The sequence below is a fragment of the Diprion similis genome, chromosome 3, assembly GCF_021155765.1.
Source record: "Diprion similis isolate iyDipSimi1 chromosome 3, iyDipSimi1.1, whole genome shotgun sequence".
NCBI classification, from domain to species: Eukaryota; Metazoa; Arthropoda; class Insecta; order Hymenoptera; family Diprionidae; genus Diprion; species Diprion similis.
Window position 1 is genome coordinate 16,383,536 of NC_060107.1, and position 27,417 is coordinate 16,410,952.

A 27,417-nucleotide genomic window follows, 5' to 3' on the forward strand; every position below is an offset into this window, starting at 1 on the left:
ACGCTGATAAGACGAAATCAGTCCGAAAATCATGGGATATTCAGCCAATTCTACATTGGCTCGGGAATCGGGATCTTCAGGGCTCGGCCTTCCAGCATCTCTTGCAGCAGAACGCCGATTTCCTGCCGGGCAAATCGTTCATTTATCAATTTGGTCGGTATGTTTATCACTTGGAAAAAATATATTTGTTTTTTGGCATATTTTCAAAGTTTAGATCTTTAATAACCTGTCCCTAAAAGGATTTTTCGACGTTCGATTTACTTTCGAAGTTGCAGCTATTTTTCTGACTCAACGATCAGAGGGGTCCGGCCGAAACGAATCAACAGTCGACGGTAGGAAAAGTTTTTACTGAATTTTATAGCTGTTTGTACTTTTAATGAAGGTTTTTTTACCACTTTTAAAATCATGAGCATCATGGGAATAACAATTGGTCCGGAATTTTATGCTTTCGTTAACAAACGGAATCAAGAACGCATTGATCGCTCCGAGTTGAGAGCTTCTAAAGCATCCGAAGAAGCTAGAACTGCTCGTATGTCTGGAAGGGCTTCAGAAAATGCCAATTTTTAAGTGGAAGAAGGTACAATATATACAAGGCAGATATCGCTGATTGAAAATGTAAGCATACCGCACCGTTAAACGACTCAGACTGCGCGAAAATCGATTCTAAACTTAAAACGCGTTGTTCTCGAAACTACTTTTTTCGATACGGTTGGCATGATATTTCAGGTTCTAAGGTACCGATTTACTTGAAATTTGGTACAGAGCTTCTCTGTATATCAGAGTATGACATGACGAAGCGTTTTTTGCAATTCTTATTTTGTTTTAGTTTTTAAAAAATTCAGAAAGTCGGAAAAAATAGGCCAAAAACGTGAATTTTTTTTTACGCAGTCGCCATATTGCGAATAAACCTTTTTTAAATTTTCTTCCGTAGTGCTATAACTGCATCCTTCTTTTTTAGGAATTTAAATGAATTTTTTCTTTCAGATTACTGGAAGAGTTGGAATCCTGCCATCCAGGACGCACTTTTTTTGCTAGATCCCACTTTACCGGCCAGCACCTTTTTCAATTTTGAATTTTTCTTTTATGATAACACTTTTTCATGATTTTGAAACATTAATAAATAACTGATAAAAAAATGATACGCACATTTCTGATTTCAGAATATAATTTCAAATTTCTAATTCGGCACACGCACTCTTGTTCTGTAGTGGTTGGATCTTCAAAAGTAATGAAGGTAATTGAACAAACAAAGAGGCATCGGCAAGCGAATGAAATACTCTTTAAACTGATGTAATATAATTTTTCTTCTATAACCATATTTCCGTAAATTTTATTGGTTGAATTCTGTTACCTCTACACTTTTTTCACGAACCGTCAATTCTTAAGCAATCAAGTAAGGATGACCGCAGAAATCTATGTTTTAGGAATAGGCAGAAATGAACGATTTCACTGACTTTCGGAGACGGCTTCATCGATGGAAGAATGCTATCTATCGTTAAGGGTACGTCATAGTCCTTTTTTATCGACTGAGAGAGCTAACTCTTATATTTCGTTATTAATAATGATGGAGTTTTTTCGATTTTTAGCAGGGCATTGCTTTTTCATTGCAAAATTCGGAAAATTCGTTGTCTGGAAAATTTCGAATGAAATTTGTTTTTTTGCACCCGTGTTGTTACTTTTTATTTATTATTGATTTTGGAAGCAATAGTGTGTAAAAGGTTAGGTGCTTTCCATTATTATCGATGTAATCAGGTGTTAAATAAGACATCACAGCACTGGTTTCATGCAATATTGAGGCTAAGAAAAGTAAACTGTTATTCCGAATGATTTCAGACGCAAATAAGCTGTTGAAGGCAACCGATTGGGAGTTTTTAGTTTTGCGAGGTCCACGTTATCAAAACCATATGAAGTATAAATTATAACTTACAATATTTGCAAAAAGGTCATATAAAAAGAACCCTTTAATTTAATAATTGAAAAACTAGCACTCGATGGTAAAAAAATACGGCTAAAGAATTCAATTATTGAAATTCACGGCCAGGTGGTTGAAGAAAAAAATTATATCACATTAGTTTGATGCTTTTCTGTTTTGCATTATCTTCATTAATTTTGAAGATAAATCTGCAAAACTAAAAGCGCGTGTGTCAAATTTTAAATTTGAATTTTTTTTTGTTAATCAAAATATAAATTCTCCATTTTTTCTTTCAAGTACGTATATTTTTTTAAGTATAATAAATAAGAAAAAATTCAGGAAAATTAAAAATGGCGATGTTTTCAGCATTCAGTTTGGCGTAAAATGATTCATGTTGCAAATATTACGCAGCAATATATATTGTATATATTGCAGTTATGTTGCAGTATTTCCGAAATCTTGTATTCAATTATTATGTTGCAATATTGCCATTATACGTATGTACAACAAAGGACATCAGAATATTGCTAGCGGGTGTTCTAATATACGAAAATATTGCAGAAAGTATTTGCAATATTCCATTATTTGCAGTAAACTACGATTTTGCACTATTTCTGAAGTATCTTAAGCCTTGCAAAATTATGTTGCCAGAATGTTGCTGATACATTTCGGACCCTGCAAAGTTGCGTTTCCGCCTGCAATATTGAGAACTTTACGAAGACAAGTTACTGCAATATCTTAATTTTTTCAAAGTTACGATGCTACAATATTTTTGCAATATTTCAATTCATGTAAAATCAGTACGCTTCTGCTATGTTGTTAACTACCTCAAGCTTCGCAAAGCTACGTTTTTGCAGATTCTGAAATATTTGAAACCTTTACATTTCTGCAACTCTTCAATTTAAACAAAGTTGCCTTTCTGTAATGTTTCAACCTTTGCTTATCGATGTTGCTACAAAGTTTCTGAAATACTGTAAAGCTTGTAAAGATGAATTTCGAAAATTTTTCTGCAAAATTGCAGGCTGTGTTGGTCTGGCCTTTATTTTTACCTCTTCGCGTTGCGCCCTGAGCCTGTCGATTATCGGTTCCCTGAAGTTAGGGTCATTCGCGGGATCCTCGAGGTCCTGGGGGTTCTCGTTCTCCTTGGTCGTCTGGGGAACATGAGTGACGTACATCTGCTTTATAGATTCTAAAATATTCGCATTTCTTCCCTGTCCAAACGTGAGTCCAATCTGCGTGAACGAATCTATCCCAACTGGCATCAACAGCGGTTTCTCATAATCAGTACAAACGCCTTTTCTAAAAATTGACATGAAAAAAAAAATAAATAAATAAATAAAACCCGATCAAGAACGAATTCAACTTATTGATTCCATCGTTCACACCAAAGGCCAAAACTCACGTCAACTGAGACCCGAAACCGTAGTGCGACAGCATATCCTTTGCTCTTCTAACGAGGGACGTGTCTCTGCAGGAGTGATAGTGAAGTCCTGCCCCCAAAGCATGGGCCACTGCCCGAAGGGTCCGACCGATTAATTGCTTTCTATTCGACTCAAATTCCTGGAATTTAGAATCATTCAAAGCTGACCCCATCCGAACGGAACGTTTTTTCTTGTCAAACTAACAAAATTTGAATCCGATTTTGCAGCTTACTTTGAATTCGTCGTATCTGCCGCCAACGATGCACAACTTCAGGGGAAAAGGTTCAGTTTCATCTTCGGAAGCTTCGTTCTTGATGTTCTTTTCTCTTCTGCGGCAATCCCTGAGAGCTTTGACTGTGTCATCGTCGAAACTCATTCTCATCGCGCTTCGAGCGACGGTTAAACATTCTTCCAACGTTGCCCAAAGCTCCTCAGGCTTCGAGAGGTCCAACATCATCAACAGAGTGGTATGATGCGGTGAATGGGTCAATGCCGATCCGGTCATTGCGGCCGAAAGGAGCGATGACGTCAGAGGACCGATCTCCCAAACGTGGACCACATCCTTCACCTGGCACAATTACCGCTGGATACATAATCTTAAGGATTAAGCGAACCTGGACCGTCCACATCGAGTTGTGAGAAGAGAAAATGGCGTTTGAAAAATTTCAAGGGATAGTCATAAGCCCACATTATCCATAGTTCCAAGGCACAGATCTTTTTCTGGAACATTTGAAGGTTAGGGATGTCCCCACTCTGGCCGCCTTAATCGATCACCGGATCGCTTAGTTACCCTACGTTATCGATTGTCCGAGAATTCCGTGCTCTGCTTGATTGGCAGTTTGCCCTGCCTTACCCTCGTTTCAACCATCAACGAGCAAAATTCCAGAACTGCATTAGTGATGCCGATGACGGTTAAAACGGAGGTAAGGAAATGCAAATTCCTAGTAAGGTAAATCAAACAAATTATCGGACGATCGATAACATAAGACAACTAAACGATCCGATGATCGATAAAGTTGGCCAGAGTGGGGACATCCACCACCCTCGAACGTTCTAGAAAAGGTTTGTGTCTAGGACACAGGAGTGTTGGTAACGTAGGAATTAGTATTCGGATCTCTCTTTGCTACTCTACTAACATAAGTGAAACAATTTTCCTACGATGTGTAATGAAAATAAACTGGTATGTGTAGATTCGTTAAACGCAAACTAAAATAGTAACAAGTGGGGAAAAGGTTTTGTAATGAGGCCGTTCAAAATGATTAAACTCTGGTATTTTTCATCGGATTGCATTGTTTTTGGGCTAATTTTCTTCAGTACAGAAGAAATATCTTGAGAGATAATCTAACAATAGTTTGATTAATATTAATCTTCCGAATGGATGAAAGATAAAGTTACGGTATAACAAATGTTCCTCAGTAATTATATTTGCGCACTATAACTATGCTATAATACAAGTTACATTAACGGGTTTTCAGATAATTTATGGGGATCTGATGAGGACAAAAATACGCCCAAAAATATTAAAGTCTAATGAAAAAAAAACCAGAGTTCAATCATTCTAAACGTTCTGATTATGAAACCTTTCCTCAGATTGTTAACATCTTCGATTGTTTTATTCGAAGTTGCTCAAAATCATTTCTATTACATCTTAGAAATAATATTTTATTCGTGTTTCCATTGGGGCAAATAAAATTGTTGTTTCTCTTTTTCGAATTGCTGATTCAGACGGTGCGGACCACTCAGTAAAACTCAAAACTATTTTGATTCGCGCAAGATTTTGACGATCAGTCAGGTTTCACGCAACTTTAGAAGGTACTATGCTGCATGTTTGGATTTATTATACGCGGTAAGTTGCTATCGATATTCCTTTCTTTAAAGTCGAAAATTTGCATTCCTTGAAAAGAGATTTGTGTCGCGATTCTCATTAATCCTCGTAGATGAGGAAAAAAAATTTATCACCCAATTTGGAGTTTGATGACTAATTATCAAGTTGTGCCACTTGTTTACAAATAACAATATTTAGATACATTTTTAACTATTATGCAACTCTTCAAAACTCGATTCAATCTTTCTTTCGTAAAATTTGAATAACTTTTGTGGTGGAAGAAAATGTGTTTTTAATTCAGGAACATAAAAACCTGGTGATGTATAAATGTTTATAGATAATTCATGACAAATTTCAGTAAGTTGTCATCAACGAGATATGGTTCATTACATCTAATAACAACCACATTTCTAATCAAAATAAAAGATTTTAATGTTTTTCTCAAATTTACTTTGCAATACGAGTAACTTGGTGTCAACAAACTCTATTACGATACGCTAGTCCGTTAGGAAAATCGTTTTTTCAGGCTTTTAATTGATTATATTGAATCACACTTGAATCTTGGGTGTGTTACAAAATGCATACGTATCATTATTTTGGACGCATTTTTATATTGCTGTGGTTATTGTCGTATCAAGAATGCTTACTAAGCTTTTGCCAGCCTTTCGTCCGAATGAATAATCCATAGCAATGGTTGGCTTGGGGGATTCTTCTTTTTCCAAAAACCGGTAAATCATCGTCGTTTTTCCCTGAAATTATTGTCGCATCATGGAATTTCGATTACACAGTTTTTACAACATGCATCAATATGTGGGCGTCTGGATCAAAGTCAGTAAGCAATTTCCTAGAAAAAATTATTCGTGTACATATCAAGAGACATGTCAAGAAAATAAAACTTGTGACTAATTTTTTTTTTTCTCTCGAACTACCCATATTAAATATTTAATATATATATATACATGGGGCGTTCCATGCCAAATCAGGTGGTTTGAAAACTTTTGATTTTTGATTTCCCCAATTTTTTGTACCCCTCAAAAGAACATTTCCGGTGAATTTTTAGATTTTTTTGATCACTCGTTCAAAAAATATCAAATTTTCAAAAAAGTCGTTTTTTTTTGTTTTTTTTTTCCATAACTTTCTTAATAATGATCCAAATTGAAGTTTTTACTTTGAAAAACTTTGTTTCGAGATGGTCTTTACAAAAAAAAAAAAAAAAAACTACAACAAAAATATTCACAGGGTGAAATGTTAAATCGTGTTTTTGAAAGTGAGTGTATTTTTCGATCTTTTTGAAATTTTTTCATTTCAAACTACTATTCTTTCAACAACTTTTAAGATTAATCCAGTCGTTGGCCCTCCAGAAATACTATTTCTCTTGGATTTTTGAAAATTAAAAAAAAAAAAATTTCACTATAAATCATCATAAATAGCAATTTCAAAATTTACCAGAAAGGCTCTTTTCAGGGGTACTAAAAATATCAAAAACTTGAGGAAATCAAAAATCAAAATTTTTCAAACCGTCCGGTTTGACGAGGAACGCCTCATATATATCAATGAATGTGGAATAATCGATTTGAAATAATGAAGGTGTGCCTATTCCGAACAGTTTTAACAGCTCCCCATCATGCTTTCCCTCCCCCCTTTGAACCCATAGTATCCAGGATTGTGGGCTCGACATGAAGTCGATCGATAAGACGAACTCGACATACGGAGCCGTGTGAGTCGATCAGCTTTAAGTCCGGCTACTGCGCTTAGATGATCATTTTTGGTTTTTCTTTTGTTCAATAAAATACGTGATCACTGCAGTGTGTAAATTAAACAAAAATTTGCCCTATAAAGAATACCTAGCTTAGTCAGGGGCAAATTTCTTGAACTGAATTTCGCACCTGATGGAAATAAACTTTTTTTAATAGACCTTCGAAAATATTTTCAATCACAGAGAATAATAAAAACATAACAATCACAATATGGTAGTTGATTTGAAATTCGTGAAAAGAAATGGTAATGATTAATCACAAAAAAGAATACATCTATAATTTTTTTTTATTTCCGAGTTATGTTGATTTCAGAAATTTAAACATGAATTAATATTTGGAAAATTCATAATTCGAGAACGAATTGAGGTATACAATTTAAAAAAAAAACTTGAATGTTAGTTTTTACAGTCGTAAATTGATTAACAAAAATCGAGGGAATCATATATTTTGATCTCAAAATCTTATCCACATTCTAATTTTACATCCCATTGCAATTCTTGCGGTGGTCGAGGCGATTACTGTTTAATGCCACGCCGTCTGACTACTCACCCATAAAACTGTATTTCATATCAAGTCGTCCGACCATTCATGCGCAAGACTACTTGTCTAACCTTGAAGCTGTTGTTTCCACCACTTACCACTCCTTTGCTCCCTATAACGATAATAGATCGTTCATGAGTAACCGAACGATCGGTCTTCCGCTTATTTTCATCTTCTAAAGATAGTCGGAGCGCCATTTCCCTCATACTTTCCTCTCTAAACGAAACACAAGACATAAACATTCATAATAACGAGTGATATTATATTAACGCTGCGGCGATGTCATATTGGCATAATATTCCTAGAAATCAGAATTACGCCGTCTGGCGGCGGTAAATATGCAATACTAATTGCGTCATATATAATGATAAAAGCGATTTTTTGTCACATGTTTTACTCTACATTAACTTATCGTCAGCAAATGAAAGTCCAACAAGCTGCACAGTGTCTCCTGTGGTTTCATATCTCCTATATTCGCTTAAAATGATCAGCTGCTTGCAATTTCTAACGCCATATTGTCCTAACCGTGCCTACATCAGGGATCTCAGTGCATTCAATCGGAAACTGACGTAGAATAATTTAATCACGAGGTTGAAGGTCGTTTATAAAAAGTATATTACTATTTTCCTTCTCTTCTGAAACGTTCAAAGTTCGTGAACGAAATCGTAAATGATTATGGTAATACCATAAATTTACCCTTGTGAAAAAAATTTACGAATTTTTCATGCATCATTTTGGAAACTTCCGAAAAATTATGAATCATATTTTCGGACACTTTAAAGAAATATTCAGTATTATTTTAAATTCAGATTACATGAAAAATTCTCGTATTTTCGAGCAGAACTCATGTTTTTTTTTATGAAGATCTGATAAAATTGGAATTCTGATGTTTTCGTGTATTTTAAAACGTTATACTGCTCCACGAAACATTGGAATCGATTTCTCAGAGAAAACAAGAATTTTTATGAAACAGATGGAATTGATTTTTCTCAAATGCAGCGAAATTTGGACATATTTGTAACAGAATATTTTTAATGAGACTAGAATTACGAAAACTTGTCAAAAATTTGTTCGGGTCGCAGAGGGTACAATTAAGTACCTTTACAATGAGGTAATCTGAGCTTGCAGAATTGTAATTCATGTAACACGAACTTGAATCTCATAGATAACCTAAGTTATGCAGAACCCGCGTGATTCCATTTACTGCATGTATATAGGTATGACTGTGTTAAGGATAATAATCAATATGACGTAACAATTACAAGACTCACGTCGTGTCCATGCTGATAAATTAATCCGTCACCGTTTGTACTGATAAAAATATAAATTTAGTCATCTGACACGTCAATCCGTCGACAAACTCGGAGGTTGAGCTTTTGTTTGTCCGAAAGCGTTGCCATAGCATCGCAATGTAGTCAACAGCAATGTTGGCGACATATTGTATTACACTATTTGAATAACCCACGAACTTGGGAATCCACGAGGAAATAATCAACAAGCGAGAGGAGGTCGATGGAATAACCCTTCATATTGTATTCAAGGATTTCAGAAGATTTCATAGAATTCCAGATGATTTCATAAGATTTTAGATAATTTCAATGGACTTGAAAAGATTTCAGGGATTCCATCTGGTTTCAATGGTTTCAGAGAATTGATGATACGACTTTACAAAATTTCGCAGGATTTCGAAAGATTTCACGTGATTTCAAAGATATTAGATAATTTTCAAAGAGTTCCTGGATCTGAGAGATTTTATGTTATGTATTTGATTGAAAAGATTTCAGAAATATCGAGAAGTTGAAGAGATTTCAGATAATTTCACAGGATTTCGTAGGGGTTTAAAAGGATTTCAGATATTTCAAGAGTTTTTAAAGATTTCAGATACTAATCTCACAAGATTTCAAAGACCGAACAGAAGTTTTAACGAGATTTCAGGAGATTTTGGAGAATTCACATGATTTCATATGATCTCACAAGTAGCATAAACCAGGTTGCAAGGGTGGTTAACCTCTCGCCGACAAGTTTGAATGATTGAGAACGAAATAATTATTCATATTTTTATAATAACTGTAAGCTATATTTATTTTTATAGTGTATAATCAGATTAAAGTATATAGTTGCAGTAACAATTCCAAGACACTATACCAAAACGGTGAATTGGCCTTGGAAATACAGCAAAGTGCAGCTTTCCACAGGTTTTACATGTAATACGTTATAACCTCGGGACTTTATACAGTCGCATTGCCATTATAACGTATATCAGTGTTTTTCAAACTGTAGCCAGGTAAAAGTAAAAAGCACAAAGGATTTTTTGCGAGGTATCCTTTGATTTTAAAAATCCTTTGAAATTACTGACATAGTTTTATTATGGAGCTGGGGGGGTCTCCAGATTTTTTTTACTTGTAAAGGGGGTCGCCAATTCAAGAACATTGAAAAACACTGGTGTAGATGGTTGGATGGCTGCAATAAATGCCCTTCATTATTAAGGGTAATGCGACGGGTCAATGCTTCTCAATTGTTTATTGAATAATAAATAACGAAGAAAATTGTGTTCCGATGAATCAACAGACTCCACATGGCTTGTCACAATGCGGCGACAACAAGGGCAACATGATTACAATATTATTAAAAGCTTGTGTCTTATAGAACACCTGTTTACTATATATGTATATTATGTATATTCTTAGTCATTTTTTAAGTGTCTACACCAACGTTACGTGTGTAAGTAAGTGTAAGGCATAATTCTGCTAGTATTTTTATCATACTATCAATAACGATATCGCTTCATCGGTTATGTACAAGATGGACTAGACAAACACAACATTGGAATGCTCCGGCAGTATTTCCACTGTTCGTTAATAGTCGCTTAAAATTACTTAACAATTAGAGTGATTTTTTTTTGAAGTAACATGTTTTTCGCTCCTAGAAATCAAACTTGTTCGTAGCTAGAAAAAAATCTTCGAGGATAGATACGCATTGATTATACAATTTTAGTTTTTTCTTACATTTTCAACACTCAACTGCATTCAACAATATAGAGTTAATCCTAGAAGCATTTTGTAGAGAATTTAATTCTCTAGAAAAAGGTGTGTAGAATTTGTTTCGTTAAATCGAGAGTTTAGCCACTGAAGAAATTTAAAGGTGAATTTTTACATAAAATGGACTTTTGAGGTTTTAACGTTTGCCGCTTTTGAAGAGAATTCTACTCTCCAAAAGTGCTTCAATGATCATGTCCGTATAAATAAATGCGCTGAGTGGTAAAATTTTTTTTTTAAACAATTAGTGAAATTTTTACCATGATATTTAAGTGGGAAATCTTGAAATTCCGAGTGTTTCGCGTTTTATTTTCCTTTTTTTTCTTTCCTTTTATTAAGTATATAGATTTTTCATTTCGGAGCGAAACAAAATGTTTCTCCATAACAAAACATCCTAATAACAATATAGAAGTAGGTATATACATTTTTTACATTAATATTTATACTTTTTGTATACATGCACGTTTCTCAAGATGGAGGTTTTTTGGATAGACAGAACGTCCGATTTCACAGTCAACGTGCATGTTGAACAATAATTCAAAAATGTAAACTATAGTATAACAGTACGTTGACGAACTTAAACAAGACCTTTTAGAAATTCTTTAAATTCCAATGTTTTAGTATCGCAGAGGGATAAGAACAAGCGATTCAACTATTTTTATACCAAATATGCGAAATTGTTTGAATATACAATTTTTATTGCATATCAACTAGACCAATCCACCTTGATGCTATTTTAAAATATATCTACATTTCGGAAAAAAAAAAAAAAAAAAAAAAAACATTTCCGATCTACAGAATTGAATATTATTCCTAATTGGACGAGAAAATACAAGTTGTACGGTCTTTAAGTACAAATTGTATAACGATAATACACAATGAAAATTATGATAATAATTAAATGGTAGAATAAACTAAAGTAGTACCAAGTAATTATTGATATCACTTAATGGCAATTCATAATGTTTTAATAATGTATATTCAAAACTTGCACTAAACATGTTTCATTAGAAAACCGTATATTAGCAATAGAATAGAAAAAAAAAAAAAAAATTCAGAGTCGAACACAAAGAAAATGGGTGCAACAGTAAATCAACTATTCGAACCGGGCCGAACCAAAATTAAACATTTCAAATTCCAATATAAATCTTTCGATCTCATGTAATTTGAATACAAAAAAAAGACTGTAAATGATTTGTCCAACCAGTTCTGAGTAAAATGAATGGATAAATATTTCACAATTTTCCTTCAGATATCATGAATTTAAGGTACATTCGACTTGGATATCAAAACCCTATTGCTGCACACCCAGATCGAAATGACCCCACTGCAATTTCACCGTAAATTCCATGTGAAAAACATTAAAAATAATCTGATTTGATCTAAGATAAATGACGAAATATCGTAGAAGTTGGTAATTCATTCTTTTTCCAACAAATTCAACTTCACTCACTCAAATGAATACTCACAAATATTGAAAATTCAGTAAGTTATGATTTTTTTGGTATATCCTTGATTTATGATCTTTTTTTGTTCATTTTCAAAATTTCGTTTTGCTAAAATTAGATAATTTGCCTTGGAATATAATAGTTAAAGAGTATCCCAGAATTTCTTCAAATTATTTGACCAATATCTTCGTTTCTACGCAATGATTTTTGACGTGCGGTCTTCAGCGACCCTGATGTGACACCAGTGTTATACACAGAAGGTGTGCAGCGCAAGGGTAAATATTTCAAACGCAGAATTCACAATAGCGAAATCTTTCCTTTAGACGAAAAAAAAAATATGCTAACATCTACGGAAATATTTTTTGCCAATTGAAATTTGTTATTACATGAATTATTTTCCAACAGCAATTTATAAGTCAAAACAATCAGAGTTGTTACAAAGTTATATTTCTGAAATTCCATCTAATAAAAAAAAAAAAAAAAATGTTTTTCGAATTCTCCTGCTCAAAAATACCAAATAATAATAATAAAGTCACGAATAGCATCGCAGTAAAATTTCCAGAAAAATTGTACAAACTAAACTTTAAATGTAGTAGATTTTTGATCATATCCTCTGAGGTTTCCAAATTCCTCGAAAATGTAACAACCCTGGTAAATACAATTCTTAAATAACTCGGAGAAACATGTGGAACTAGTATTAATTCCTTGCTGATATTTTGGTCCTTCGAGTACAAACTTCGCGGTGTAACTAAGAAGCGAACAATAATTCAAAGGTATGTATCACTAATTGTCTCATCAGTCTGAGGCACCTTATACGAGATGAACTTTATTTACATTTATAATACGTCACGGAATGTGATTTTGAAGCATTGCCAAAGGTAAAGTATACCTTTTGGCTACTTTAATATCGGAATATCGCACGTGATTTTTTTATAACGTGTTTAGTAACAGTGCCTGCAGTCAGTTACAGATTTAAAGCCATGATATTTCGAAGGTCGCTCGCTTTAATTTTACATACGTTTTTACTTTTCACCCTTAAAAGTGATTAACTAAGGCTTTTTCTTAGTGCGTTAACTAAATTTAAACACCTGTATTGTAGCAAGTGTAAACGCTAAAGCATCTTTGCTCACGTCTTTGCTACTATAAATTAAAAAATATTTAATTCAAGTATCTAATTTCTCATTGTCAAAACTTTCTCTCTGCAGCATTATAAATGAATTTTTTTTCTTTTTTTTTTTTTGCTTTTGCCTTCGTTTTTATTCTTTACACAAAATGAATCTCGATACAAATAGTCAACTAGGCTCATGCTTCGACTATTTCGTTTCGATTGGCTTAATGGAGTTTATGACATTCAAGTTCAAGACGAGTCTTGAAATCTTTCAACACAAGATGGTTTGCTCTTATTAAACCTGTGTATACCATCTTCAAAGATAATTTGTACTGCGATTTTAATAATTATTGCAAGTTTTTTTAAATTTAATTATACCGCTGTCAAACAATTAAATTCAAGGATGGAAAGAAAAACATTTTCTAATAACTACCTTTCATCATTTATAATAACAAGAATAGTAATAATAATAACAATAATTTAAATAAAAACACATTGATTCTGTTTTTCTATCTAGTTCTTCTCCTTTTTTTTTTTTTTTTATTACACGAGCGAATACTTTGACTTGAAAAATTTGAAACAAACATTTAAATCGCAATAGAACGTCACTGTACACAACCAAATAAGATGTATGCTAATAATACGATTTGCGACCGCAACAGCAAGTCTTGAGTGAATTTCAGCCATTACGACGTAATCCTATGGAACACAAAGTGGGAAATTCAACCAGTGGATTTTCCTCGGTAGCTCTTAGCAGACGAACTGAAACGCTTCATTGCATTTTTAAGAACTAATCAACTTTTAGGATCTAACTTTGATACTCGAAATAAGTTAGAGAGTGAGACTTTGTAGTGGAAGCCTGTTTCAAAAGTCTGTTTCTAACATTATGATAAAATAGGATACCGATTGAAATTTATCTTAATTTTATACATCTTGTTGACTAAGAGAAAGAATATTCAAGTGACATTGAAAATTTTACAAGATTTTGGCACTTAAAATCTGCTGTATGCCAGCAGAATATTCAAACCTGGAAGCTTTCTCAGATCTACAATTTGTACCAAGACCAAATTCAGATCAATTCCTTTTCAGTAATCGTTACATTTTCTTCTATCTAATGATCCGAAAACAAGCTTTTTCCCTTTCAAAACTAGAACCAGACTAACTAAAGAGTTGTACATAAATAAATGTCCGAAATAAAATTAATTGCAATGCTTGATGAGAAATTTCTGTATTCACCGAAATTACTCTGAATAATATTGATAATGATGGATGGAAACGAATCTGTGATGAAAAAGTAAAGATACCAAATAGATTTTGCGTTAACGGTGGGTTATTTTGAGTTCACAGTCCCCCGAAAATGTAATTATATGAGTAATTACATCAACGTCCCATTCAGTTTCCACGTTTGATATTAATCATCATAACGAAGCACCAAGATCAGAGTAAAATTAATCCATCGATACTCTTCAGAAGGAATGCGCATTCTTCGAAGTTACGTGACATCATATTTGCGATGAATTGGATCGAAACTATGGATGATCGTAGTCACCTCTGCTTATAAAACTGCATGGTTTCCAAAATGCAGTAAACAACACGCTCTGCATGTTATCTAGTCCAAATAGCATTCATCCAATCGTCATTTAATTCTTCCATTGGTAAAACCTTCAAGGCTTTCAATGCCTCGAGGTAAAAAGTCAACTCGGAAGTAACGACACCATGCTGCGGTCCGCCATTGTTGACGATATTCATTTTTACAAGCTGCTCCCTGAGCTTTTCTTTCAGTGTTGTATTTACACTGCGGTAAAGGCTTTCCACTTGCGACGAAGGTAGTATGCTGGAAACGGCTTCGTGCAGTTTCACCACGTGTCTGAAAAAGCAATCGTTATTAGCGATTCGATATTACACTAATTTGAGAACAAAGCGGTCAGTCAATTTGGATTTCAAAATTCATTGAATTTTCCTTGTTGTCGTGACCGAAATTGTGCTCAATTTTTTTTCTGACCTTATGCTTCGACATTTTGCATTTCGCAAGACGTTTAACATATTTTTCTAAACATTGCGATACAATGATTCACTAGTAGTAACAGAAAATCACAATTGCCAGTTGATTTAACCCTTTTGTTCATGCTTTATTTATTAAAACTACTTTTTTGGTACCAACTGCCAAGTTTTTTGCTACCACATGATCCCTGAAATATTTCTAAACTTAAAAAAAAATGTAAAATTTAGTTACTTATCGCAAAAATAGCACATGGAAACAAATGGTAGAAATTCGTACTATTCTACGAAAAAAAGCATTTTTTGCCAATCTACTTTAAAAATCTGAATGCCAATTTTCGCACAAACTTAATAAAGACCAAAATATTTTTTACTTTACAGAATTTTTTCAAAATTTTCCTTCTCGGCGTTTTGTTTGTTCGCCATATGGGATCCAATATTTTGAATTTTCGAATTTCGAGTTCAGGTTCGTAATCAGTGACCCCAAAAACCATGTAACATAAGGTTTCATAAAAATCAAATAACTCTTGGAATTTACGTTCGCCGTATTGGATCCACAATTTAAAATTTTCGAATTCCGAGTTCAGATTCGAAATCAGCGACCTCAAAGGCCCATGTATGCAAAACTTGGAAAAAGGCAAAATGTATGTATGAAAGGCACAAGTATACATGGGAGAACTCAAATATGTGTCGAAAAAAAAACGTGCCTAGACAAAGATAAATCAAAAGTGGACCTAAACCACATCAAGTTAGTTCATTGAGAAATATAACAAAGGCTATCGTAATTCGAATCGGACAAGCGATGTGAATTTTTCGCCAAAGAATGGTAGGAAACGCTATTTTTTTTAATTTGTTAAGATAATGAGATCATTTTGCATTTAAAATTTAGCTATTCTGAAATTTTTTCAAACGTGATTAAATTAGTTTAAATGCGACTCTCCAGATCTTTTTCTTTATCATACACTCATATTCACATTGTTAGTAATATCATCTATGTGGATGAACATTGATATACAAGTGACGACATTAAGTGGGAAAATGTTTTGTTTAAACTTTTGAATGAGCGATAAAAATTATAAAGAGTCAATTTGAATTGTCTGTAATAATCGAAAGATTGGAAAATTGCATAAAACATCTCAATTTGCCGAATTGCTTATACAAACTGCAAGTATTTGCTGACATTTTTTGGCGATTTCTCGGTTTTCCAAATTCCACATATAATCTGGTGAAAAATGTATCGATAAATGGAGAACTTTGCTACCTCGAAATATTCTTAAAAGGTTGAGATGGAACCGGTGGCCTGGCAGTCCAGTGCGATAATTGTGCCCCGACGAGGCTCCCAACGATAGTCAAGACCTTTCCTTCAATTTCTCTGACATGGGCTCGAATATCTCTTTCGACACTGTCCAGCAAAGCCACACCTCCGCTTACCGCTGCTGCACCTGCGACTCCTCGACTAGTTCCAAGATCGGTCAAAGCTATTGGGCAGGTTGTGTAGAATAAACAGTGTTCTGCGTTCCTTAAATACGGATTACAGCGATTTAATTGGTTCTTTGAAACAAACCTTGGAAGTGAGCCTTGACGAATGGCATAAACCACAGGAGCAACTGCAGACTGCGACTGGCCAGCACGAGAATCGTACTAGTGATGGTCTTCAATCCTGCAATTTGCATCGCTCCAGCTCCAAGGACAAGCTGACAACAGCGAGAGTTGAAATGTCGCAACAACTCGGCCAAATGTCTTCCCAATGTTCCTGACAGCGTTGTTAATTCGTTGCTTGTGCTGAAACAAGGATCTCAGTCGGTAGAGTTTGGAATGAAATTTGGTTTGTATAGATTAATCTAGACTCAACTGTTTGAAACAAAAGTAAGAAAATGAAAAAGAAGCTGTTTGAAAAACTTCCAACAGTGTTATTTGTGACAATGCCGATGAGCAAGAAGGAAACATCCCAATTATGTAATAGCATTGAATTGCAACAAATTCAAATAACACAAGGTGAAATTTCAACAATTTGAAAAAGGGTTTTATATTTGCAATGTTCAAAATAATTTAAATCCAGTATTATTTTATCCGATTCTAGTGTTTTGGGACTCATTTTTTCGTTGCCCAGATCCCAAAAAAGACATGCAAGAGAACTTTACAAAGATCTTTTATACCGTACTTACAAAAATCTACACTTTTACACTCTAGAGATAAATATTGGCAGATTTTTTTTCAGACGATCTTTGGAATTTTCTACAGTGTCCAAAATAAATCCAAAAATATTTTGCCTGAATAAAAAACGCCAGAGCTTAATTACGTTAAACGTTTCAAGTATGAAATCTTTTCTCAGATCGTCGATATCTTAGCTCGTGTCATTCAAATTTCGTAAGATTCATTTCTTATAATACGGTAGAGATGATGTTTCAGTCTTGTTGAGTCCCATTGGTACGAATAACACTGTTGCAAATTTTTGAAACAACTTTTTCTCTGTTTCTAACTTTTGATTCAATTAAACACACAACACACCTGCAATATTCGTGAATCATCTGTATAAGCATTAGCGTAGTTCCAACGACGGCATACTTTTCATCTCCGACAAAGATAAAGTTAGACACTGGTTCAGCCGCGTCTTTCTTTTTAGTCTTCTCAGTATCCTCGCGCAATTTCGACTCTGTTGGGAAAGATTTATTTTCATACACGTGGCTCACTAGATTCTGAAATTCCGCTGGTACATCCGCTTGACGCCACCTTTCCGAGTCTAGAAGAAGACTTAATTTCGTTTTACGTTCCGCGTGAAACCGTTGGACAAACTTAGTCGCTTGTGCCTGATAAATGAAAAACAGCGACAGATTACACATGGATTATGATTTTCTGAATCGAAAGGCACTAGTCGTATAACAAAACTCACTTTAAACGCCGACCGCAAAGCTGTGCACTGTTTTCCGCAAAGTTTTGCGCATGTCACAGTAAAACCTTCGACCATAGAAGCGAGTTGGCAAACTTGTAAAGCGGTCGCTTTGTCGCTAAGCCAGTGAACTTTCTCATTCCAATTCTGTATTTCTTTATCTACTTGCTTACTAACAGAAGCGTCGTTCATTGGCTTGTCTTTTTCGTTTTGTGATTTGTCCCTTTCGCTCGCAGCTGTAGAAAGGAGGTAGCCCAACCGTTCGTGACAATATTCACAAACCGAAGTTAGCATGTCCGATAGCTTGCTGGTAACACGAACGTGTTCGTCGCGAGAAAGCAGACAATCCGTCAGAGAACTGTCCGCTGAATTGTTGGTTTGACCGGCTGCAAGGTCTGAAGTATCTCGAATGACATCGTGTACTGCCTGAAATTATTAAATTATTTATATAGGAGGCATTCCCCGTGAATTCAACCATTCCGTTCGAATACGGATTGGGCAAGTCTGGTAAAAAAATTGATTATACAAAAAAAAATATTGTTGTTCACTGAACTTTGTAATGCAATAGAGCTTATATGTTTATTCTATTGCAAAAGTAGTTTTCAGTGGAAAAATCGAAAAAATTCACAGATATGAGATTCAAGTAGTACTAAAGTGCGGCCAACTGTGAATGACATCACATGAAAAGAGCGGCAAGTTGGCAGGATTATTTGATTTTAATTCACAAGCATCATATCGTGCGAACCTTGACTCTGTGGAGAAGAAAGGTGAAGGATTGAATGGTGCTGTGCAAAAGAGACAGTCTTTCGACAAGAGAAAGACTCCCAACTTCCAGGTGGTCGCTGCACGAATCGCTAGCAGCCAAAGCTTCTATCACGCATTGTTTAGTAACAGCTCTCACAGTCATAATCGCTTCTTCTTTATACGTGTCGACAAACTGAAAGTGTTTCTGACGCAAAAGGCCCGATATGATTGACACCAGTTTGTCCTGTTGAAAAAACAAATTGAGTACAGTTATTTCGGTCAGTAAGAACTTTGTGGTAAAATGGACATCAACGTATTTTATATTTTAGTTTTCCTCACCCCATCAAGAATTACGTTTTCTCCTCCCAAAGGCCTATTCAAATCGGCTGTTGCGTAGCGCTCAAACTCGGTTGACAACATCTTGTCGATAAGTCTTTCCATTTCAGTGAGTTGCGAACTGAAATGCCTGAAACAATTTTGTAAAAATAATGAAATAAGATCAAACTTACTTAATCCCTATGTTTGACTTTTTGTTGGTTTTACAAAAATTACGTAATTGAAGGATCTTTTTTTAAGAATGCACGATCTGATTCAAAAGTTGACCAGCGAAACAAAAAAGATTAGAACGTATTGAAAAAGAATTGTTTTGACTATCGGCAAATCCAAATTTCACATGAAAATTAATTGCATGATATGATTATCAACCCAGATTTCTGGTTTCGCTGTTTTGAATATGTTATAGAAGGATATGGGTTCTTGCCGTTATTATGTGTGAAAAAATTGTGTATCACAGATTGAATTAGATTGAAAATTTGAAAGTGTTGTGCAACACAAATATAAAAATTTAATGAAAAAACTCCAAAGACACATTTTCAAAACAATATAACGATTATTTCCAATTGATCGTGATCAAAGTATCGTGTTTCCAGTTTTCTTATGAAATTCAGATTGGCAGACATTTACACGAATCTAACTTGCTGAATTATAATATTTTTTCCTTCACTGGATCCATTCAAATTGATTTTTTAAATTTTTACGAAAGAATCAAATCGAAACGCATAGGATCAAATTGAAATTGCCTTACAATTCAAACATAATCAAATAGAAAGAAGTCGAATCTACTGACACACATGCAAAACAGTAGAACAATTAATTCGAATTGATTTTCACATGATGTAATGCTTTTTCTTGCGAATTTTTTTAGTTTAAAAGTTTTATACATCTCGAACAATCCAATTTGCATCCATTAATTTTTGTTTGAATGCTGCAAGGATTTGAATTCATGCGAACACCTAAACGATATTGGTGCTTTCATCGCTTTTTATAGGTTTCTTTTTTTTTTCTAGTTCAGTCTGTGACTAAAGATTTCGAAGATATTTAAATTGTAATTTTGGAACCGAAAAACGGTATTCAGCAGAATGCACATTTTCTATTCTTTGCCACTGTTTTCAATCTCCATCGTTTACCAAGCAAGAGATCAATATTTTGAGAAAAGGTTTGATAGTTCGAACCATTAATTCAGACACGCAGTATAGCCTCATCCTTAAACCGATATTCTACGACTAACGGAATTACCTGAAACTGTGAACACCGTTCAATTCTTGCAGTAAGATTTCCTGAGTGGTGGAAATGAGATCAAGTGCTGCGACGTAATCAGGCGTGGAGAGAAGGAGTTGTATCATAGGCTGCGTCTGGTGGACAGTTGACATAAGTTTCAGCTTTTCCTGGACCATCAAGTGGTTGCATCTTGCTCGCTCCAGTCTGAAGCGGTTTAAAACTCAGTTACAAAGACTGAACTATGATAAATTCCTATATCATGTACCTTTCAAACTACTCCTGCTATGTGTTTTTGAAAGAGCGTCTTGCATTTGCTTAAGCCAAATCTAGACCCACCGTAAAATCTCTAAGGAGTCCTTAACAAGGCTTTTGTCGATCTGATGAATATTTTCTCTCAAAGCTTTCAAAACTGTGATTGTTTGGGTCAGCTGTTCCATCAGAGCGTCGTGCGACGTCATCGCATGGAAGAATGCTTGAGATTTCGACGCCACCTGTTCTGCTATTCGAACCTCGACGATGTCCAGATAATGGCTGAGCTGTTACCAAGAAAAACAGTCAAGACTGAATACCAAAAAATAGCCTTTTACTAAACAGAGAGTATTTTTAGACAATGGAGACAGTTTAAAATTGAGATTGACTGAGATTGTTCAAGCAAGAGTTCTCCGATACAAATTATCTTTGTCTCAAAGTGAAGTACACAATTTTTATCTTATGATTAAAATGTGACAAGTAATATTTTGAACATGTGGTTTGATTGCGGATCGATATCAATTATACAACGTGTCTAGGCTTCAATGGCATATCCAATTCCCTGAGGTTTCTCAGTTTTTGGACAAATATATTCATTTTTACAGGATGCATTTTAACTTCCTGTACCGAAGAAACTCACATTTGTCGTGCAATTTCATTGAATTATACATGTACAAAATTTTCATTTCAAGTTAAAATAGTCAACCTTTCTTGAATTCATTTAAGGGGCTAAATTTTTCAGAAGACTGTAAATATATACAGTAAATGTGCGTGAATTTTGAGAATTTATACATCGACAACCAATTAGCCAACTTGATTGGGATTTGTTTTATTCAAACGTAAGCTTAAATTAAATATTTTTTGTTATTAAAATTAATCAGAGGGAAGCATTGTTAATGAAATTTTACAGAAATCATTTCACTAATTGACATTTCTTGTTGTACCCACGACATCTCAAAATCTGCTCAACTGCTTTGTTACGATTTCACTTTTTTAAAATTTTCGTAACTCTTTGGCCAAAAAAATCAAATTTCAAAACCAAACGCTCGCCATTCTTAAAGAGAAAGACAAAAAAAAATTAACAGTGGCAGAGAAGATAATCGATTATTAAAAAATACTGTCTCCAAATTTGAGGCAAATCGATTGAACCGTTCTTGAGATATCGTGGACACTGCAAAACCTGCCGCCAAGTGAAATGATTGACGTTATTGTCGACAGTAATGCTTCCTATCAATTGATTAGCATTAAAAAATATGTAAATTAACATCCACCTACACACTTTTGAATGAAACAAAGTCGAATCAAATTAATTAATTGATTGTCGAAACATAAATTGATAATATTCACATAATTTTCCAGTCATCAACTCAAGATATCGATAAACATTCTTCATTCTTATCCGAGGAAAATATATTCTGGTATACGTATTTGCACGAGAGAAGATTATATCTAGCTATTTTTTCAATCACATGTACCGATCACTGTGAATTGGTTTCAATACTCGGTTATCGGCAAAGTTTAACATTTTTTAATGAAAAATTGATAAAAACTCAAGTTTAATTTATATGCATGAATGTTCGTACGTATTTTCTATCTACAGATGTAGTACATATTGACTAGAATATTTGCCTTGGAGCGGTAATAACGGGTTAAATTGCTCGAATCCCCCGACATTTCCCTGAATTTTCCAGACTGCATCTAATTCCGTGAGATTTCCTGGTTTTCCAGAAATTCCCTGACGCTAAGCACCCTGATGTACACATAGAAAACAGCACACAACATAAAAAGTACATAGAATGGCCTACGGAGTGTAGTCGTGTCCATACTTTCTCCTGCATAAGTTTAGCGTGGCTGGCTGTGTTTCCACCTTCATCCAACAGTCCTTCCTTAGCGAACGGGAATACAGCGAGGAAATTTTCCTTCTGAGCAAGGTCCAAGTGCGGCATCAAAAAGATCTTTGGTATGCTCGACAAGTCGAATTGAGAACGTTCTGCAAAACAAACCAAGAATCAATATTATCATCGTGGAAGTTGTTAATTTCACAAGACTTGCGCAGATTTCTTTTTTGCTTACCTAGCGACTTGACTTTCCTCAGATTGGGAAAATTCTGCAACAACTCGCTGGGCGAGGTGGGCTTGTTGGAATTTGTATTCATGCGCGAATGCTTGCGATACCTCTGTAACAGAAATGAAGAATAAATATGCAGTATCGAAAAGAATTTGGAAGAAAGCAACTTCACGCAAAATACTTAACGATGATTTTTTTCTATAAATAATTATACAGACCCGTGCAATCTTTTTCATATAACTGTCGAAGTGCTGCATGGAGACGTCAGGCAGATAAGGACTTTTGGGTATATCAACTTTTTCAACAAATGCATCACCCCATGTCTTGGTGAGAAAATTACTTTGTTTTCCTTTGTTGGGGTCATTCAGTACCGCCGGCAAGTTTTGTGCAGCTGAATAAATCGTCCACGACGGCGACGACCCAGTTACTTGACCATTGCTTTTCTTTTGTTGCTGTTGCTGCTGCTGCATGGTTGCGTGTTTAGTCGCATGAGCTATGTAATCCTTATCCGAAACACCTTCGACCGGAAGGCTGCTGCATACACTGTTATATCCATAACGGCAAACAAACGAACCACCTTCTCTTGCACAGTGTTGCTCTCTTAGGTGTCTAAAATAATGCAAATATCATCTTTTTATAGCATCTTATATAATTCATATGATAATAAGCAAATTTGAATAACACAAGCTGAGATATGGAAAAATTTGAGAAAAGATTTTAGAATCAGAATATTCAGAATGATTGAAATCTGGTGTTCTTTATACGATTCTTACATTTTTGGCTGATTTTGGTCACTGACAAGATTTCCACAAATTGTTAAGGATCATCTGTTTTACCACACTATCATAAACCCAATTTCATCTACTTTGGAAATGGGTATGAAATACAAAATGAGCAAACATCATAACAGGATGGAAAGCACCATAGTTTACTCATTTTGAACGTTTTAATTACAAAACTTTTTCTCAAATCGTTGATAACTCAGCTTGTGTTACCAAAATTTGATGAGAATCTTTTCTATTACAAACTAGGGCTGTCGGTTCATTAGTCTTCACTGTCGTTCATATAAATAACACTGCTGGAGATTGATTAAATGGTTTTTCTGAGGGTTTTACTTCTTTACCTAGCTTTTGATTTCGCCGAATGAAAATCGGCCAATTGGTCTTCAACAGCACAATTAGCATTTCGAATTCATGTTACTTAAGTTGGTGACGTTATTTTAATAATGTAATTTCAGGAAGAATTGTTAGTCTGCAATCTTATGAGAATATGAAGTTTAAGTAATTAAATGGAACAATGCCAAATCTAACAATCTGTATACTCAATAATCATCAAAGTCATTGTGAAGTAGCATATTAGGAATATTTTCTCAAGGTTCAATGTTCTTCAACCTCGTTACTACTCAACAACTGCCAAGCGCTTCAAGCATTTGAGGTACAATTTTGTGTGATAAAAATAAAGAAGAATTGAAATTGTTTGGAATGACTGAAGAGATATCATATCATGGATCTTTCAAAGCATTTTAATCTTTAGGAGTACAAAAAAAGTAAATACTGCTAGGTAATATGGTGAAAAAGAATTACGTAAGCACTTAATTATGACCACAAGACTTTGGGTAGATCAATAGCTTATGTTAATTTGAGTAATAATAAGTCGTTACTTCAGGCGAGTCATCTTTGATAGATAAAATACTAGGAGAAAATCATTTGGAAATTTGAAGCGAGTCACTATTGCAAACAAAGTAGATTGTTGTGCCGAGATTGTTTGCATAATATACAACAACATCAATGCTTGAAAGTTGGTCGAACTTTGACAGATGATGAGAGAAGAGAAGTGACCAATGAGAACATATGACAGTTTATTTGAGAATCTCGCTGAATAGATAAAAGATAAATACTGAACATTGAATAAGACCTTTTAAATTTTAACCAACAATGCAAGGCGGACGCGGATTGAAAGGAAGCGCTTCATTCCTGCAATGACGGCTGCAAGGTCAGCTGATGTGTGCGTAAGGTGGCAATGATAAGGCGGTGAGTCGCAACGTGGCCAGATAAGTCGAAAATACGAAGGTGTGGAGTCGAGACCCACCTTATGAAGTCCTCGATGTATCTGAAGGTGATATTCGGGCAATACTCGCAGGAAAACGATGAGGCGGAAATCTCCGGTGCCTTTATTATTTTCGCCATTTTATCACAGCTGTCAACTCAGCTCACCATAACTTCGACGGTGTCGTCGCCCACCGTTTCACGGCTTAATTTCCGTAAAACACTGCAGTCGGCGATATTAAACGCCAACGCAGACCATCAGCATCCAGCTGCTAATGACAGCCGTTCCACGGGTTCAACTGAGAGTCTGGGACGTAATGTTAGAAAGAGACGGGACTCGACGTGGTGATTTAAGTATCATTCACAATTGAATTAGTGTTATGGTAGTGCAGCGGCATGGGCAGTGGTAGAGAAGTGTGGAAGTTTGGAAATACGAATACCAAGCGAGCGTTAAAACCAGATTCGTGTGGTAGTGAACCGCTTATTGTGAACGCTCGCATGGTATTCGTATTTCCAAACTCCTGCGTTGCACTACCACTGCCGTGCCAATGCACTATGATTGCATCGAGTCAATTGTGAATGATACTTTAAACTGCCAGCAAATACGCCATCCTTGCATGCATAGACCATGGACTTAGGGTGGAACTTCATGAGCAGCAAAACGTAGCGACAGCAGCAGCATTTCTCACCATCAAAGCATTCTGATTGGTTGGCTAGCCTGACCTCACCTTAGTCAACCAATCAAAATGCTTGGATGGTTGGAAATGCTGTTGCTGCTACTTTTTGCTGCTCATGAAATTCCAGCCTTAAGGTGTGTACAAAGTCGCGTTGTATGTGTGTATGTACAGCAGCATTTCCCCACTATCCAAGCACCTTAAGGCATACACTGCACTGTGACGTCACAGCAACACTTCCCGATAATTCTATATGCTAGATACTAAATCCGATCGTGAACGCACAGCTAGATGCGCAGTCAGTTCTGCCGAGTTCTGGGTCACCAAGTACTAACTAGGCATTGAAATGCAGTGGACAGTGGATGTTCAATCGCCCTTTTCAGATAAACCGGGAAAGGGACGATCGTCGGATTTACGAAATGAAAATTTACCTTACCTTTCGAGAATGACTGGAGGTATAGTGGAAGGTTTGCGTAGCCGCCGTCGTGAGCGTCATCTAGCGCGTCGGGGGACACAACACACGTAGTTGTTTAGTGTTGTGTCGACGTCTACATTTGACTAACGTGTGGTGTGAACTTTGGTGATTACAGTGTGCTGTATAAAAACCGGTAAAAACGTGTTAATTCTAGCAAAACTGGTACACGAATGTGGGGTACAGGGCTGCAAAAACAAACTCGTGTATGCACCCACGTCACACATATTTTCGTATTCCGCGAGATCCGAAAATGTAAGTATTCACCGACGAATAACATAACCTAGTCCAGTTCACTCGGTCGCGCTTTGTTTTGCAATACAGCAGTCTCACTAATCTGTTTTGTGTACATTACAGACGTGCAGAATGGTTATCATTTACTGGTGTTAAAAAAGCTTTGGAACGAAAAAAAAATAGGAATAAATAGAGGTTAATAAAAAGAAAAGAATAATACTGTAAATATTGTAAATACCGAAACTGTAAATAGTGTAAATAGTGTAGATATTGAAACGGACTCACGTTTCGAAATAAAATGTGATTATTAATACACGTATTACTATGATTTTACATTTGTGTTTGTGTTTTTCACCCGTATAAATATCCAAGATTGCAATATTCGAATTCAAATCTACTGCTACTGCTAAATTGGAGAGTGGGGGGTCACTAACTCGTCCCCCGACTCACCAGAGGCGCTGCGAAACTGGCTACGAAATTATACATGGGCGCCTTATGGGACCTTCCACTCTACCTAATTCTCTTTGACTGGAACTTCATGAACGATGCCAATAAACACTAGTGTCTGAAAGTTGCCTTTAAGATGTGTATTTTCAGATAACTGAACGACACGATTAAAAGAAGATGTGTTTTTAATTTATTCTGAAATGCCCACACAAAGGTCCAATAACATGATATCCACACTATTTTCATTCGTCGAATGAACCTAATGGATATGGATTAGGGGATTATGAATATCACAGGTGACCACAAGTAACTTTTCTTTACAGACTGTCATGAGCGACTAGTTTATTGCCAGGTGAACACTATGAATCTATGCCACTAGTGGCGCTAGAGGCGCTGACTTGTGTCACTTGTTTGCACATTCCAACATGCTCTAAGGTCGAATGGTTTTGAATGATCCCGAGAGTTTGATTGTCATTTTCTGCGATTCCACGGGAATTGGCACCAGTCAAAAACTGCGTTGTAACTCAAAAATTACGGACTTAATCCAAAAAACGGTCATGCAAAAGTTGTTAGTTTTGATGTGATGAATGTTTTGGTGGATGAAAAAAGTCATGTTCCCGTTTAAAAAAAACATGTCTGCCATCATAGCGCCGCCATTTTGAATTTGAGACTGAAAACAATTTTTTTGTCGAACGTCCCCCTTCGAACTCTAGAAGTTTCACTTGAGTCAATTTTCGATCAGAGCAGTCTTTTTCGAGATATATCAGGTGGTACTTTAAAATGGGACACCCGGTATATCTTTTGCATTACAGTCTTATCTATCTCTCGAGCTATGGGGTGTGGCGTAGGTCACTATAGTGAGGCTCTAAACTCCGTGTTTGCAACTAAGTGCTGTATAGTATTTGAATACCAAACCGTTAGTAAATTGTAATGATAAAATAATAATGTCATGATCTCCTGTAATGTGAGGATCCTGTAATACGGTTTTTAAACTCCT

At 35.4% G+C, this 27,417-nt stretch overlaps 2 protein-coding genes across 7 annotated transcripts; both read right to left on the reverse strand.

Annotated features, from left to right (window-relative positions):
• LOC124404094 (cytoplasmic dynein 2 light intermediate chain 1) lies at positions 1 to 8,833 on the reverse strand. 5 transcript variants are annotated; one of them, XM_046877956.1, is made up of 7 exons: positions 8,727 to 8,833; positions 7,554 to 7,671; positions 5,806 to 5,907; positions 3,566 to 3,901; positions 3,315 to 3,472; positions 2,950 to 3,211; positions 17 to 122 (listed from the first exon to the last, which is right to left on the reverse strand). In XM_046877956.1, the coding sequence occupies exons 1-7, from the start codon at positions 8,735 to 8,737 to the stop codon at positions 51 to 53; spliced, it is 1,059 nt and encodes a 352-aa protein (XP_046733912.1). In that variant the 5' UTR covers positions 8,738 to 8,833; the 3' UTR covers positions 17 to 50. The 5 variants fall into 5 exon arrangements, with proteins under 5 accessions (XP_046733911.1, XP_046733912.1, XP_046733910.1 ...); XM_046877955.1 differs by lacking the exon at positions 8,727 to 8,833 and having other exon boundaries at positions 1 to 122; positions 2,962 to 3,211; positions 7,554 to 8,115; XM_046877954.1 differs by lacking the exon at positions 8,727 to 8,833 and having other exon boundaries at positions 7,554 to 8,115.
• A 5,357-nt stretch (positions 8,834 to 14,190) lies between these two features.
• Positions 14,191 to 24,935, reverse strand: LOC124404092 (vacuolar protein sorting-associated protein 54). Of its 2 annotated transcripts, none has more exons than XM_046877953.1 (13): positions 24,637 to 24,935; positions 22,767 to 23,157; positions 22,555 to 22,657; positions 22,308 to 22,471; positions 20,569 to 20,768; positions 20,251 to 20,436; positions 19,015 to 19,141; positions 18,677 to 18,919; positions 17,935 to 18,357; positions 17,553 to 17,851; positions 16,609 to 16,826; positions 16,306 to 16,522; positions 14,191 to 14,913 (listed from the first exon to the last, which is right to left on the reverse strand). In XM_046877953.1, exons 1-13 carry the CDS (start codon positions 24,732 to 24,734, stop codon positions 14,652 to 14,654), a joined length of 2,931 nt encoding a protein of 976 aa, XP_046733909.1. In that variant the 5' UTR covers positions 24,735 to 24,935; the 3' UTR covers positions 14,191 to 14,651. The 2 variants fall into 2 exon arrangements, with proteins under 2 accessions (XP_046733909.1, XP_046733908.1); XM_046877952.1 differs by having other exon boundaries at positions 22,287 to 22,471.
• Between the last annotated feature and the right edge of the window lie 2,482 nt (positions 24,936 to 27,417).

Bases quoted from the DNA above. Each gene is read 5' to 3' on its own strand.
- LOC124404094 (XM_046877954.1), bottom strand. From the start codon at position 7,697: ATGTTTATGTCTTGTGTTTCGTTTAGAGAGGAAAGTATGAGGGAAATG. The intron at 3,902-5,805 runs GTAAGCATTCTT...TAATTGTGCCAG, and splicing joins GAAAGGCTGGCAAAAGCTTA to GTGAAGGATGTGGTCCACGT. The intron at 3,212-3,314 runs GTGAGTTTTGGC...GTCAATTTTTAG, and splicing joins GGTTTCGGGTCTCAGTTGAC to AAAAGGCGTTTGTACTGATT.
- LOC124404092 (XM_046877952.1), bottom strand. From the start codon at position 24,734: ATGGCGAAAATAATAAAGGCACCGGAGATTTCCGCCTCATCGTTTTCC. The intron at 22,658-22,766 runs GTCTGTATAATT...TTTCTGTTACAG, and splicing joins ATATGAAAAAGATTGCACGG to AGGTATCGCAAGCATTCGCG. The intron at 20,437-20,568 runs GTGGGTCTAGAT...AAACCGCTTCAG, and splicing joins GACTCCTTAGAGATTTTACG to ACTGGAGCGAGCAAGATGCA.